This window comes from Notolabrus celidotus, chromosome 2 (assembly GCF_009762535.1).
Source record: "Notolabrus celidotus isolate fNotCel1 chromosome 2, fNotCel1.pri, whole genome shotgun sequence".
In the NCBI taxonomy this organism is placed as follows: domain Eukaryota; kingdom Metazoa; phylum Chordata; class Actinopteri; order Labriformes; family Labridae; genus Notolabrus; species Notolabrus celidotus.
The window spans coordinates 28,781,403-28,797,211 of record NC_048273.1 but is presented as its reverse complement, the minus strand read 5'-3'; the positions used below and the strand labels follow the sequence as shown (position 1 = coordinate 28,797,211).

The 15,809-nt window shown below is 38.3% G+C and overlaps 1 protein-coding gene across 1 annotated transcript in view; it reads left to right on the top strand.

Moving 5' to 3' along the window:
* The first annotated feature begins 948 nt into the window (after positions 1-948).
* Positions 949-15,809, top strand: part of znhit6 (zinc finger HIT-type containing 6) — a 44,608-nt gene continuing 29,747 nt past the window's right edge. Inside the window, exons 1-5 of the mRNA XM_034674179.1 lie at positions 949-1,152; positions 2,121-2,186; positions 6,762-6,868; positions 7,604-7,689; positions 13,355-13,458. Of these exons, the coding sequence (XP_034530070.1) occupies positions 1,034-1,152; positions 2,121-2,186; positions 6,762-6,868; positions 7,604-7,689; positions 13,355-13,458 (482 nt within the window). The 5' untranslated portion in view covers positions 949-1,033. The remainder of the gene's footprint in view (positions 1,153-2,120; positions 2,187-6,761; positions 6,869-7,603; positions 7,690-13,354; positions 13,459-15,809) is intronic.

The window sequence follows — 15,809 nt, the reverse complement described above, 5'->3', positions numbered from 1 at the left end:
ATCACTCATTGGTGTTCTTAGACTTTCCATTTCTGTCTGGTAGTTCAAAATCAAAGTCCTCTGTGCAGTGGAAGAATTTCAAACTATTCATCATGTGTGCACATTCACAGAGTGTCTTTGTGCCACCCCTGCAAAAGTCAGATCCCCAGTTTGTCCAACCCAGTCACAAAACTCTGGTTTACCCCTTCAAACCAACACCTCTCCAATTTATTTCCTATATATTTGAATATACTATTTAGTATGTCTCCGCATCATTATTTTCACCAATAACACCAAGAAGAGCTCTATGGATACTGATGCTGACAATGACCACCACTGTGCCTTCTGTGTTTTAATAGCTGTTTATTACTGCATATGTATTTCAATTCACTAGTTTAGCTGTTCTATTATACATATATATTGCAGCATTTGCACCCTGCACTACCTCACTTACTGTTTTATTTATTTATCTATTCACTCCATTATCCATAATTAGTCTAGTTTAGTTTAACTCATATAGTCAGCCCTTTCTAGTCTGCTGTTGTTTCGTCTTGTTTTTGTATTCTGTCTTTGTTGTCAGTGTATTCTTTGTCTGTCGTTTTATTTGCACTTGCACTGCTTTGCACCTGCAATGTGAGAAACGAAATTTCGTTCAGCTGCTATCCAGATACTGACAATAAAGTTTGAGCTGAGCTGAGTTGAGTTGAGTTGGATCTATCACTTACTTGGCAGTGACTCTGACATAGATCATAGCAGCCTCCATAAAAAAAAAAACATTTGTCTGAAAGAAATCGTCATGTAGGCGCAGAATGAGCTTGACAGAAATACTTTTTTACTCTTTGCAAAAACTAACGCTTCACTCTTTCTCTACATTGTGAAAACGTATCCAGTCCAACATAACTCAAAGACACCGCAGTTCTCCTCCACTGACACCAGGGGGCAGCAGTGAGCAGGGTTCCCACCGGAACTCATCTCCACGTGCTGTGAGCGTTAACCGGAAGGGAGTTTGTTTTGATGCAGTCCGTGGACAACGTGTTGCTCCACTTCTACTGCGATGTGCTCTGCTGTGATTGTACAAACATCAGACATAATGTCAACCGTGGAAGCTCGAGAAGAAAACGGAGACCTAGAAGAAAAGCTGAGAGGGACCAAGAGGAAGATTTCCCTCTCGAAGTGAGTGTTGAAGCAGATAGAGAGTCAGGAGCTAACTGCTAACTCAGTGTCCACATGTCCATGAGTCTGTTTGGGTGAGCCTAGGATTTCCACTGTGGACTTATTAAGATAAAAAGCGTGTAGTCGGATGAATCAGAAGGAAAGGCAGCAGGCATAGACGTGCTGGCTCAGTGAGGTTAGCAACAAAGCTAGCAGGCTGGTTGTTCCCTGTCCAGCACTTTAACTTACAGACTTATTTTCCTCTTTGCCCTGTTCTTTATTTCTGCCACAAAAATCCCCTTCCTTGGACACATGATGTAACGTTTTTAGTATACGTGTATTGCAAAAATGTCATTCTTCTCTATCCAAAAGGAACAATTTGGATACATGCAGTAGAATATGATGGATAGGACTGATAGGACTGTGTTGCCTTAAGTTTGCCACCCCAAAATGTACCTGAACTGTATAGTGCTACCTGTTTTATAGCAGAGCTTTGTGGGGAAGATTTAATCAATCAGTCGCACTACTCGTAAACACTAGTATTGTCTGATAATAGCTCCATGACAGACACCGGCCCATCTGCAAAAATGTGCCATGTACATGTGATGGGTAACTTTGTTTACATGGTCAAACGTGAAAGGAAATGCCAGTAGCAGAATCACACCATCTCTCAGAAAGATCAGCTTCATGCAGTTTGTAAAACATGTTCATGTGACATCTTAAAAAAGACTTAAAATGAGGGACTACTGCAACAATTGAATACACCAAACCTTGTAGCTCATTTTAAAAACAGACAACAAGAAGTGATGGTAAAAAACATTGGTACAAGATCCATTTAAGTTGTTATTTTCTCAACTTTGTGTCTTGTGAGGTTATACTGCATCTCTCTGCTCTCTGTTGTTCACCTTGTCCACCTTATCACAGTTTATTTAGGTTAGGAATGTGTCTACAAACACTTGGTATTAAGCCAACATGTTGTCTGATTGCAGCTGTGGAGGATGTGGATCAGGGGAGGCGAAGTACAAATGTCCGGCCTGTCTTGCCCATTCTTGCAGGTGAGATTTTTTCTTTAATTCTGATGACATTTTACTGATTATAAACCAAAGTTTACCTATGTAATGCAAGAAGAAATATCACTCTGTTACACTGAAAATAATTTTTTTTTCAAATGTGTACATCAAGTTTAAAACAAACCTGTATGACTGTTGAATTGTACAGAGGAAAATGCACTCAGAAGCTCTTTCATGTTAAACCTGTGTTTTGTTGTATCATAATCTAAACTCATAGTGACTGAGGAAGGCATTAATAATAGTGACTGGACAAAAAAACAATACATTTTTCTCAATGATTGTTTTATTTATTTATTTGTTTATTTCAACAGGGAAAGTGTACAGCCATTTAACTGTACCAGAGTTAGGTATGAGCTAATCATCTTTTAAAAAGCTACACAATAATATATAAACACTATACAACAACAGGGATTTATTAAAACATCAAAATTATCAGCACAATATTAAAATATAAAAAGCTAAGAGCACTACACTGTTAAGTTAAGTGTGATGAGTACATGATTGGGTTGATTTTAGCCATGATTTCATCCACTAGTTAAATTCAGCAAAGCTGCAGCACTCTCTGATTTCACCAGGTAATGAGTTCCAAGCAGTTATTGTTCTAATAGAGAGGGCTGATTTGCCGAATTAAGAGGATCTGTGGTGTATGACACAGTCACCTCTATTTGCTGTCTTAGTTGTTGTTCTTCCACTATCTGCATGCAGTGATATAAACTAGTTTAATGGGGTAACATCCTATGGGCCAAACAGAGTAATTAGTGTTAAACTGGGTCTATTTCATCCCAAATTAATATAATTAATCTTGTTTGCATAAAGCACCATCAGTGCAATTTAAAAGTTGACTAACTCAAAATATGCCATTATTTAAAACTAGTATAACATTGTCCATAAATGTATTTGTGTGTGTGTGTGTGTGTGTGTGTGTACAGTAATATTTTAAGCAGACAGGCCCACCCAAACTTCATTCTTGCCATGGCTAGAGGGTTATTTTTTTAATGATGTCAAGGTGAAAACAGAATCACAGGGTTGAATTTCTATTGCAGCTCTTCTTTGCACCAGAGACCCTGACCTTAGATAGTTTTTGTGAGCATGACAGCAGGCTGATTATCAGTTAATTACTCACCTCTCTGTTACCAGGGTCTCGATGTTCTGCGCAGAATTAAAGCTATTTTCCGTCTGTACCTGTTACGACCAAAAACCACAAGAACACTTGTTTTATTATTTTTTTAAAGAATCAATAATCACAGAATAATTATGTCTATACGACCTGCTCTACCTTTGCGTGCAGTAAAGTCATGCTTATTATCGACTCTTGGCTGTTTTTTGTTTTTACTGACTGACCTTTTCTTTAATTCACGGCCAGCAACAACATGCCAACAGAAATGGCAAGCGCCCAGGAGCTATTCCTCGAATTCTATGGATCCTGAAGCATTTACAGTTCAACCTTTAGCAACTGAATGCCATATCGAAGGTCATACCTGAAAATTTCATTAAAAGGTATCAAAGGGCGCCGGAGGACGTCCTTCCCTTTTCTCTGGTGGCTGCCTGTTTTCTTTGGGCATTGTTCAGCATTCCTCTGACATAGTTTCTAACGATACAGTCGTTGTCTGACCTGGCCAAATACCTGTCTCTCAGCAGGTATCAGAAAGTGGGCCTTTCTGTGATTGTATTTAATTCTGTTTAGTGTGGCGTTTTTGAGTCAGAAAGCAGGTTAGAGGCACTGCTGGAAAATCATTTCAGCAAGTCATGTTTTGAAGACATCTGATGGGAGAGTTATGTAGGTCACTTTTTGTCAAGTCAAGTCAAGTCAAATTTATTTATAAGGCACATTTAAAAACACAGGAAAAGCTGCCCTTAGTGCTGTACAATACATTAAAAATAAATAAATACATAAAATAAAATAAAATAAAAAACACAATGTGAGACCAAACCAAACAATCATTTGAAAAAGAGACAAACAAACAACAAGGAAAGCACAGCGTTGGGAATTAAAACCTATTCAGGACTGGAGGACTCAAATGCTAAAATATAAAAGTGTTTTTTGAGGCAAGTCTTAAAAGAGTTAACAGAGGGGGCGGCCCTGATTGAGGAGGGGAGGTTGTTCCGAAGATGCGGGGCCTTTACTCCAAAATGGGTCGCCCTTCAGTTTTATATTTTGACCGGGGAACTGCCAGGAGACCCATGTAAGAAGACCTCAGGGTGAGGCCAGACCAAAGCAAAACCTTAAAGTGAATTCTGAATCGAATTGGAAGCCAGTGGAGGGAAGCCAAGACTGGGGCTGATGTGACCGGTTTAAAGAGTTTTAATAAGTTACGTTTTTTCAAGTTATATCTTTAGCCTTGGTTCGATAGGACAGCTGAAGAGGGACAGGAAATGTGGGGAGCAGAGAGTAGGGGAAGACATGCAGCAAATGGCCGAGGCCGGGAATCGGAAAGCAGATTTCCTGGAAGAAGATGAAGAAAAGGAGGGAAACCATTTGCAGAATTCACATTGTGCAATAAACAGACATAAGAAGGGTTACATTTACAAAAAAAGGTACGCAAGAGTTGTCGGAAACAAGGTAAAGTACCAAAGTACCAAAAATAAAAAGACTCATCACGCGGTTTCATCCTCTCTTATGCTGATTCTGACTTATTGTCTTCTTTCCTCCTCGATGTTAGACTGACTGTTGGAGTTTTGGACCGTTGGTTCCAAACAAACCTGTCTATACTTCCTAAATGATCTGTTAGTTTATGGGGGCTCCCTCTTCTTCTTCATCTTCGTCCAGGAGATCTGCTTTCCTGCATGAATGTAAACCATACTTGTTGCAAAAGTCCAGTCCTGTCCCAAACTTCCTCAGTTTGCACTGTGAGCTATTAGTCTTGATGGTGTTACTGAAACAACTTTGTTAACTTTGAAAACTTTGAGAGTTCATAACAAATCAGTTAGACATGTTGGAACATGCTTATTGTACCAACACGTTGGCTCTTATTGGGCAGGGTTATTCACATGCTCCAAGCTCGTTGAGAGAAGAACTGAGTCCATCATTCCACGTCACATTTTTGCCTTTATTGTTAGGACAGATGAAGAGAGACAGGAACTGCAGGGAGCAGAGACCAAGGAAAAACATTCAGTAAATGGCTGTGGCAGGTAGTCCAACCAGCGACGGCTGCAGTGAGGCCTCTGTATATGGGCGCCACTTAAACCGCTAGGCTAACCACACCCCCGTTCTGTGTTTCCAAATAACATTTTGCCTTTCACAGATATGTCTATATTGCACCAACATGTCCGTACTCAATAGGGTTGCAAAGGGGTGGAAGTTTTCCGGGGAAATTTTCGGAAATTTTCTGTTAGATTTCCATGGGAAGATAAACTGGGGAATTTTGGAAATATTCCAAATTGGAAACTTTCCATGGGATTTATGGGAATTAACTGGGAGTTGAGGGTAATTTAATGGAACGGTATCATATCCAAGCATGAATATTTGTTTTGTTATAAGCAGACATCCATCCAAAATAATACAATTGAAGCAGATTCATTTGTCTGTCGAACTTTATCAAGTGTTAAATATTTTATTGAATAATTAGCTCTTTCATTAAAGAACAAAAACATGAATGTTGAGTTAGATATTACTAATCCAGGACACAACCCATTCAAAATTGAACAAAAATGCAATCCCAACAAAGTTCCATTCAAAATGTTAAATGAAAGAGCTGCTCTCCCTCCAAAAAAGTCCCAACATGCAAATAAAAAAGCATCTTCTTTCATGAAATCTGGTTGTTTTAGTCGGGAAATTAATAAATTCCTGGTTTATTTCCGTGTATTCCCATAAATTCCCGTTAATTCCCATGGAAAGTTTCCAAATTAGAAAATTCCCAGAATTTTGCAACCCTAATACTCAAACATGAATAAGTATGCTTTTGAATGTTTATGCAGTTTTTTCACCAAATTGCAAACCCAAAATAACTATCAGGATCTTCTTGAGAACTGTACAGTGGGGTTTTTGGAGGATTTGTTCTCTAAAGAAAGCAATGAATGAGGCCCATTGAAACAGATTCAAACTAACTTATCATTATTTTTGCACAGTTGACTCTAAACTTCGTACACATCATCTCAACACAGTTTTTACCCACATGTCTATGAAATATTGTCGTACGAACTCTACCTCAAGTCTTTGGTGAATACGTCTCCTACTGTAGTTTGATAGATGTTTTCTATAAAAGTACAAACCAGGAAACACCAGCTGATTTCTCCAGACAGACAGACATGAAAATCTCTCTGTGATGATAGTAACCTTTTTATACAATGATAGAAATGTATGATGCAGGTGTTTTCCACCTGCAGTGCTCCTTATTTGTTTCAACTAGTCGGGGCTAAGCCCTCGTTTTATAATTGGCGGTCTCGGTTCAGGAGATCAGCAGGTCTTAGATAACATTTGTTACTTTTTGACTGTGTTCCTCTCTTTGTTCTTGGTGCTGACCTTTGTTCACTGTCTGGACAAGCTGTGATGGCGCCAAACCAAATTCCTTCAAAGAACAGAGAGGTTACCCAACACATTCTGTTTGTGTTTATTCTGTTCAGCCTGCTGTGTGTGAAGAAGCACAAGGAGGAGTCGGGATGCAGCGGAGTGAGGAATAAAACCGCCTTCGTTACTCTCTCACAGTTTGATGAGATGGCTCTTCTGAGTGGTGAGCGTCCTCTTCCTTTCCTCCCATGACTAAAAATCTGAGACCAGAATAAAGAGTTTGAGCTTTATTTATCATAAAACATGAATTTGAAGTACATAACCTCCTAACTAAGCTGGAGTTGGATTGTTATGGACATTGGACAGCACTTCTCACAGAATGACATTAAGGCTGTGTGTGGTGTCTATTAAAAATATTATAAGGAATACATCACTCTATTTATAATGTGTAAGGTTATACAATATGCTAGTTGTGCATTATTTTCTAACATACACTACCAGTCAAAAGTTTGGACACACCTTCTCATTCAAGGGTTTTTATTTATTTTAGTTTTTTGAAACACTGTAGATTAATGCCAAAGACATCAAAACTTTGAAAGAACATATATGGAATCATTTAATTAACAAAAAAGTGTTAAACAAACCAGAATATGTTTTATATTCTAGATTCTGTAAAGTAGCCCCCTTTAGCCTTGATGACAGCTTTGCACACTCTTGGTATTCTCTCAGTCTACTTCATGAAGTGGTCTCCTCGTGTCCAGATGTCATCAAGCTGAACGTAGTGAATCGCCCAACTGTAACTGACATTGTTTGTGTCATGGTCGGCTGCATACACATTTCTTTATCTCTAAAAAGTAGCTCATAGACAGTAAATTACAGAATATTCAGTAATGAGCGGTGTAACTAAACTCAATGTCTTTTCTTCCATGTGTTTCTTCTCTCTTTACTTGTTCTGCAGACTACAGGTTCCTGGAGGATACAGGGAGATTTGCTGACGGTGCCAATAGAGACAGTCTGGTCCGAACTCCTCGATCTACTATTAAAGTAAGTCCTTTATTCAGAGTCACTTATCTCTCATGTCTGATATTAGCGACTGTATCTTTTAGGGATGCCCCGAAAATTCGGTTATTGAAAATTTTCAGCTGAAAATTGCCCAAAAGGGCATTTTCGGTTTACGGTCGAGAGACTTATCACTGAAACAACATGGCTGAAACAGAATGTTGTGATGATGCAAGCAAAAACCGTGGCCAGTACGCGCTGGTCTGTCTAAGGGCCAACATGTCTGCATCCGTTATTCCTTCAATTGCAGCACTAAAGCGTCTTCTAAGCAACAAAGTTGAGATGGACCACGGAGTGAAAACAATGAAAAGTACACTCTTAGAGTCTGTCAGTGAATGTTTCACTGAGATCTATTCGGATCCTCTGCACTTCATCGCAACTGTACTGGATCCGCGTCATAAAGATCATTACTTGGATGTCGGAGTAAAACAGCGCGCAAAAGAAGTGATCCAGACCGCGATGGATGCGGAGAACCTGCTTGGAGACGGAGAAGCACACAACGCAGGAGAGGGAGAACAGGGCGCAGAAAAAAGGACTCGTCTCTCTGAACCAGATGAGGGGCATGCACCCTCGCTGTCTGATATGTTCAATGAGATCCTTGATTTTAGTGGGGTTAGGACACAGTCCGAGCCATAAATGCAATGGTAGGGGATACCGGGGACAGTTGTAACATTTTTGACATTTCTGTCTATAACTTTGAGCTCTTTTAACCCAGTGTGTTCAAACTGCTATACAAACTAGCTTCAAGTGTCTGCTAACAAATGGCCTAGGAAATGCCTGTGCAACACAAACAGAAAATGCATGGCTTAATCTCAAATCCAAGGAGTGAAATGTTACAACTGTCCCCGGTCTCCCAACTTATAATAAGCATAATAATTTGTTTCGGTTTTTGGTTTTCGGCCAAGAATTTTCATTTAGGCGCATCCCAAGTATCTTTGACTGTTTCTGCAGAGGTGTTGAACTCCTCCAGCCCTGTGGAGCTGCTGTCTTTCACACATGCACGGGAGTGGATGTGAATCTCAGACACTGAGATATGCAATAGGGCAGGGATGACTACAGAACATGGGTGCAGACTATGCTGTGTTTGAAATTAAGGCAATAAAAAATCTGCTTTGTTGTTTCAAGAGAAAAGTAACACACCTGACAGTAATAAGTCCTAAGGAAGTGCTCTGAAATAAAACTTATTTCAATATTTGTTGGTTAACAAAGAAATTCCACAGACCCTCGTTAAAGGTAAACTAATGGCTGGAATAAGTCAGTCTTTCATTTATATGAGCTTTAATCCAGCCAGCGGTTTACCAGAAATGTTCTTGGCTCGTTGCAAACCCTGAGGATTAATCTAAAAAACAATAATGGTGGTCAGAATCGTCAGATCAGAGTCTCAAATCACTTCCAAGGACTATTTTTTCTCCTTTCTTCAGAGCTATCAGATATTTTCAGCGGGGTAATCACTCTCAAGAACAAATAGCTGATATGAATCAAATGTTTTTGTTCTTTGAAGAGTCCGTAAATGAAAACTGTCTGAACACAGCGTTCCAGCATCGTTAGGTAAGGTGTTGAGAAGAAATTGCTTTGTCAAGTTAAGATAAAGTGACATGCATGTTTATGAAATCAAGTGTGAATGTTTTGGTTTCAGGATCAAGAAACAGATGTTCTATTTTCATTGTTTGAACTGCGGCTCATAAGTTTATTTTTAAAAAGATGCATTATTATTCCGCCAGTGAAGCCAAGACTTTCCTTCTGAGTGCTGACAAATCTATCTCACCAGCAAATCACAGCAGAATTAAAAATTGATACAGTTTGAGTCAAAAACTAAAAAAAAGTGTGGATATTTTCCCCAAAATTGAACCTCTTTAACACTGTGAGGTGACCCAGCAACATCTCAGTGCACAGAAAGGTGGACAGACGGAGAAAGTAGAAATTGTATTTATTTGTTTTGGTTTCTTCTTTTCTCCAAATACAAAAAATAAACCATGAAAATGTACATTCATACAATGAGCAAAAAGAAAGAAAAGCAACAGCAAACAAAACTTTTTTTTTTTAATTATACTAAATAAAAATGTTTAATAATATAATAATGAAACTCAGAGGATGTCAGTTTCTTTCTTAATTATTTTATGGTTTACTTCTGTTCGAGATCAACAACAAAAAAGAGGGCTAAGAAATTACAATATTATCAGTTGAAAATGACCATAGACTCAGGCACATGATACAATATACTCAGAAAAACTCTGGGAGACATTAAACAGTGTTTATAATTATAGTTGTCCTATTTTACTCAGTATTAAACCCCTTCTCCTTTTGAAGCTGAAGTGTACAAGTCATTTTTATCCAAACAGTTTTTTATGATGTTAAAGAGGAATTTAAAGGTAGGGCGTTGTCTGCTAATGCCTTCACATTTGTTTTTTGAAGTTATGGCCGTAAAAATCTTTAAAAGATATGTTTACTGACTCCCTCTGAAGTTTTTAATGAAATTAAGTTTCAGATCATCAGTCTCTAAGTGGTGTAAATTATTATTTGGCATTTAAATCAAGTGTAAACAACTGGCTGTGAACACATTACTCCTGCTCTGTATTTACATATCCTTCATGAAATATTGAACCTGTACTCAGGAGTCTGGATTTTAGTCTGGGAAGCATTCTGGTGTCTGTAAGTAGCAGTGGGATTCGTTTTGAACAATCACATATCAACAGGATTCAGTGCATGCAAGAAAAACAGTCAGTTTGGAGAGCAAAATCTATTTATTAATATAAATAATATAATGTTATATATATTTATTTTAACAGACATCTGCTTCAGAGTGCAGTTTACAGTCAGGACACAAATTTAAACTTGAGTGACGAATTTAGTTTACACCATGCCGCTAAGCTAAATCAGCGTTTATATTTCCAGACTGTCTGCAATGCATCAGAGACGCTGGATGTTTACAAATTTGCATCATGATTTTATTTTAGCAAATGTAAGACTTCTTCATTGCAAGCAGATTAAGATTGTTTCTATCCAAATGTATTCTACCAGCTGTCTTTAACATGAGCAATCATTCTTTATGAAGGCGTTTTAAGAAGGAGTCTGCTCAAATCTGCAGTCATCAGATGCCTGTTGCTGTCCTACTTTAAATAGCATTTCACAGGCATAATAAATATTACAAAATGTCTTTTACATATACGTTTGTGAGTGATGGTAAAGGGGTAGGATTTTATTTTTTATGCACCTCTTCAGTCCAAAGCTTCGCCTTCAGTATGATAAATGGTGACCAGGACATTCAAGCTGATGTCTTTATTAAGGCAATTAATTCTATAAGTCATCGTAAGAGCAGCTGCTTTTCATAAGCAACCTGAAAATATAAGAGGGAGCGGTGCATGTGGTTAGATTTATAACCAGATAAGTTGCAATTTCAGCATAAATGAAGGATCCATTTGTTAAAACGAATAATTGACTCTAGTTTTCCATAATCATCTTCTGTGTGTGATGGAGAGTGTACCAAGAGAAGGACGTTTCATTGTTTCCAGAAGATTTATTGTTCACTCATAACAACAGCAGTCTAAGTGATGTTAGTCATTTTCTTTTACGGGTTTTTGCAAAAAGATATACATAATATAAATAATCATAACAACAGTATAAACACATAACTTCTTATGTAAGATCCAGTTAAATGCAATCTGTGCAGAACTCCAATATACATCTAATGTTGAAAACAGTGACATTAAAAATCGAGCTTTACAGCAGTCTAGCCCTTAGCCCTCATCGTATTTATGTTTTTCTCTTTTATTTCTTCACTTGTAATTTGCGGCTTCAGTTATATAACGCTCACTGCTGTTGCTCCAAACCACAGACCTTCATTTATGTAAGATTCAGCGGCCCTGCCAGCACTCACCTGTCCACTTACTACAAGAAAACACAAGTTTTGATGATATGTGATTACTTGGACTGATGCACGTTCTTTTATGGGATTCTCAGAGGCAGTGAATGCTTCGGCGGTCACAGATCAGTCAAAGTAATGAGGCCTATTCTCAGAGAGAGATAAAGGCTTGGCTCTCATGCTTCGGGATTTGGGTTCCCACCAGAACACTGCAAGTGCAGCATTTGGTTATTAGCCTTATGTAGCCTTGTCTTTTAATAAATCTATTTTAGTGTCTCTTGCTACCTGCCAATCCAAAGTCCTGGAGGAGCCGCATGAGTGCCAGAAAGGAAATGCTCGTCCTTTTAGACTTCGATGTGTCCAGTAAGGAGAAGTTCAGGTCATCCTCTGGTTTGATCTTTAATGAATCTTGCACAGCCGGATTTGTTGATGCAGAACAGATGTTTGGTATTCAGACCTTTTAGTACTTAGAGAAGAGTCCCCCTGCTGACTTTTCTATCCAGCTCAAATGCCAACCAGTCTGTGGTCCAAATAAATCTGTTGAAGGGTAATAATAGAGGAGCTTTGTAACATCCTGATTATTTAACGTCTGCTAGCTGATGGGTTGTTCTGTTCTTTTTGGGGATTTGAATGTGTTGTTTGGCCTTTATGAAAATACTAAATTATGCTTTACCCACACCAATATTTTTCTTTTATAACACTATATGCATGATGTAGTGTGGTGATCTTTTATGCATACTGTAAAGGGCTGCAGTTAATGATTCGTTTTATAAAAGTTTGTGCGATTAAAACTTTTAATGTCTCTATACCAGGCTGCACGGTCTGAGAATAATATGCAATACGTGATTCCATTATTCAATATAGATTCGTCAGACTTCATCCAAATGGTGCAGAAGCATGACCGTTACCCTGACCTTCATAAGGAGGGTCAAATGAAAGCTCTGAGTGAGGAAGCATTGCTCGTTAAGATAAAATATAAGTCTCCTTCATTGTGGTAAACCCAGAGTTTTGCAGCATGTTTATATAGTATGCAAATGCTCAAACTGTAACAGTGGTTAAATTTTAGAAATTGCAGCCTTACTTTGTGCCAGCTCGTTTTGAGTCATCTGTCTGTCTCTCCGTCCTGTTCTTGGAACTCTGCATCTCACAAATGCCTCGAGGAAATTCCTTAAAATTGGCTCCAAACATCCTTCTGGACTCGGGGACAAACTGAAAGGATAGTGTTGGTCAAAATCCAGAGAGCATGTCACTGTGGCTTCACGTTTGTCTCCATTCTTCTCGTGGATGTAATATCTCAGAAAACACTGTGGGGACTTTTCAACATCTGTTCCATTTGTTTGTTTCGTTCTTTCCAGGATAAAGACTCTGTCCTCGTTCAGTTATTTGACCATCTCTTGTTTCTCCATGCTCTGTGATGAATCATACAAATAGAGAGTGACGTTCTCTGTGATTATATCCCTCCTGTAAACCATTAGGATTCAGTTTTCCTGTCTGATAAAGGCCTGCCTCTACAATACTGCTGTTTTATTCTAGGGTTTATGTAATCTTTGTATTTTTGTAGCACAAATACAGTGTTTATCCTGTGTCTGCTGTCTTCCAAATGTGAAGGTATTTGTTGACTATCACAGAAGACCACGTAACAAGCATGTGTTTTCATTTGACAAGTAGAAGTTTGTGAATATTTTGCTTTTTTTGCTTACAGATGAAATAGTTATTGATATCCGATTTCTTGCCAGTTGATTACTTAATGAATCAACTCGTTCCAAACTACTGTGACTTTTCTCTGTTCAGGCGAAGAGGCTTGCAGCTAACGCCAGAAAGGTGAACATCACGCTGAGGTTCCTCCCTGTCACCTTCACCAAGAGCAGAGAGAACTCCACTTTCTTCCTGTCCAAGTAAGAATGAACTAACCCAAAGACTCGCAATGTATTTAGTGTTGCAGACTAGAGCTTATTACTCTACTAAAGCTAAAATGCTGTTGCAGATTGTAAAGAGTGGCATGTTATTGCATACTTTGGGGTGTTTTATTAACTGCAGCTCATCACTTGTTGTATGCTCGTGAGCTAAGGCTCTTCATTTGGAAATGTGTGAAACTAAAAATCATTTTTATTTGTTGTCTTTGACATCATGTTCAAACTGTCAGCATAATTGCTCGTTTCTTTCATGTGCTGCAAACAAGCTGCAGCATCAGAGAAGGGACATGATGCAAACACACTGTGGCTCAAACACACACTATGCTACGTCAGAACAACAGGATTTGGCATTTCTCTCCGAGCACTTCTGCTTTTAATCTTCTTTAAATATTATCAAAGTGTTTCTGATACACTCAGTTGAGGTTTAGTCCTACTTAGACTGCAGCAGGATGAACTTCTGATTAGTGATGTTTTACTTAACCACAGGATGGCACTCTTGTTAAGCCCTAACAGCTGCTCTTTCTGGAGCTGGGTCTGTTCAGGTTATCTTATGGCAGCTAATAATGAAAGATCCACTGTGTCAGTCAAAACATGTGAACAATATTTGACCTGAGACACTGGATATGTTATTGACATTGCTCTGTTGGGCACTTATTGATTATTCCTTCAAGAGAGATCCTGCTGTATTGCTGTATTTCACAACAGTTCAGCCCTGTATGAAAGACAACATCAGATGTGTTCAGTGTCATTTAACACAGACACACACTTGCACTTTACTTGCAGGGGATCAATGGCATTTTCTGCAATGATGGAGACATCATTGGCCCGCTGCAATGCATCTCCAAAATTATGATATAACCAAAGTCAAAAGAGAAACATTTAAACCACTGCTATATATACTGAATGAAAATGAGTAAAATAACCCTCTGAGTGTGTCTCATAATCTGAAATAATGCAGGTACAGGTGATAATGTATAGTAAATCAGAGGTTATGTGAAATAGAATTGCAACAGGCTAACCACTAGCTACATTATCACACATATTACTTTGCTGCCAAGTAAAGATACGAACAAGTTGACTCTAAGTATTGATCTTAAGATGATTTCATTGATTTATCTATGCATTCAAAAAAGTAGTCCCCCAGTTTAATCGATTCAGCCTACTTACGGGTCAAATTAAAATTAAACCTACCATTTTCATTCATTTTGACTAAAAGTTATCCAGCTATACTTCTGTAATTTAACATTTACAGTCCTTTTGTGTTTCAACATCCCCCTAAATTCTGCACAGTTTCACAGCTTCTCATCTTCTTTTCTCTTCTGGTGACCGGTCAGTCATAAACCACTAATCTAAACATTTGTGCTCTCCAGATAAATGGAGCATTTTAATAAAAATATCGTCCACGTTCTCTGCTGATGCTCAGATACTAATGTTTTTGTCACATTGCCAACAGTTTAAGATGAAATCAATAACAGTACACTAGATGTGCAGTAACTCCTTCCCTCGGATTGATTTGATTCATTTGACGTGTGTGATCAGGTCGTCTCTAGCGTCACTTTTGCTACTCAGAATTAATGACCATTGTTATGAGCGTCTCAGCCCTCGTAACAATGGCACAATTATTCTGAATGGGCTCATAAAAAATGTATTAGCTTCAGTATAGCAGGACCAATTGTCAGATCCTTTGAATAAATCGCTCTCTTTGTTCCATACAGACGGCAGAGGATGTTGTTGATCATTTTAAAATGTATTTTCTGAAAATGTTGGAGCTGACTTATTGCAAAGATGATCATTTCCCAAGCTCTTGGCTTTTGCCCTCATCTGAAACTATATGAAGAGCTATTCATCACGTTTAAGTGTTTAATTTTTGCATCATTACCCATGATCCTTGTGACCTTTTATTGTAGCTGAAAAGCCCTGAGCTTTAATGACACTCAGAAGGTATGAAAGATATTTAAAGAGGCATTATGAGACTTTGAGTTGAATATGACAGAAGAAGGTGCTTGGTATCCAAAAGGAAATACATTGTGGTTTTAAGAAGTTATAGGTCAGTAGTCATAAAATAAAGAAGAAATGACCATATGCATGTAACCAAAGTACGAAATGAAGCCGCTGCATGTGTATTAGTATTTCTTGTCTACAGCACCAACATCATATCGCTGCCTTTATCAGTAAGAAAATCTTTGCATGCACACTGCTGGTCAAGAAAATCCATATAGTTGTTGAGAATGAACCCAGTACCACATAAAGGTATGTCACTACAACACTATTTACCAGTATGGATTGTTTTCTTGTGAAGAGACTGTTGAATGGTAAAATAGAAATGTAATGAT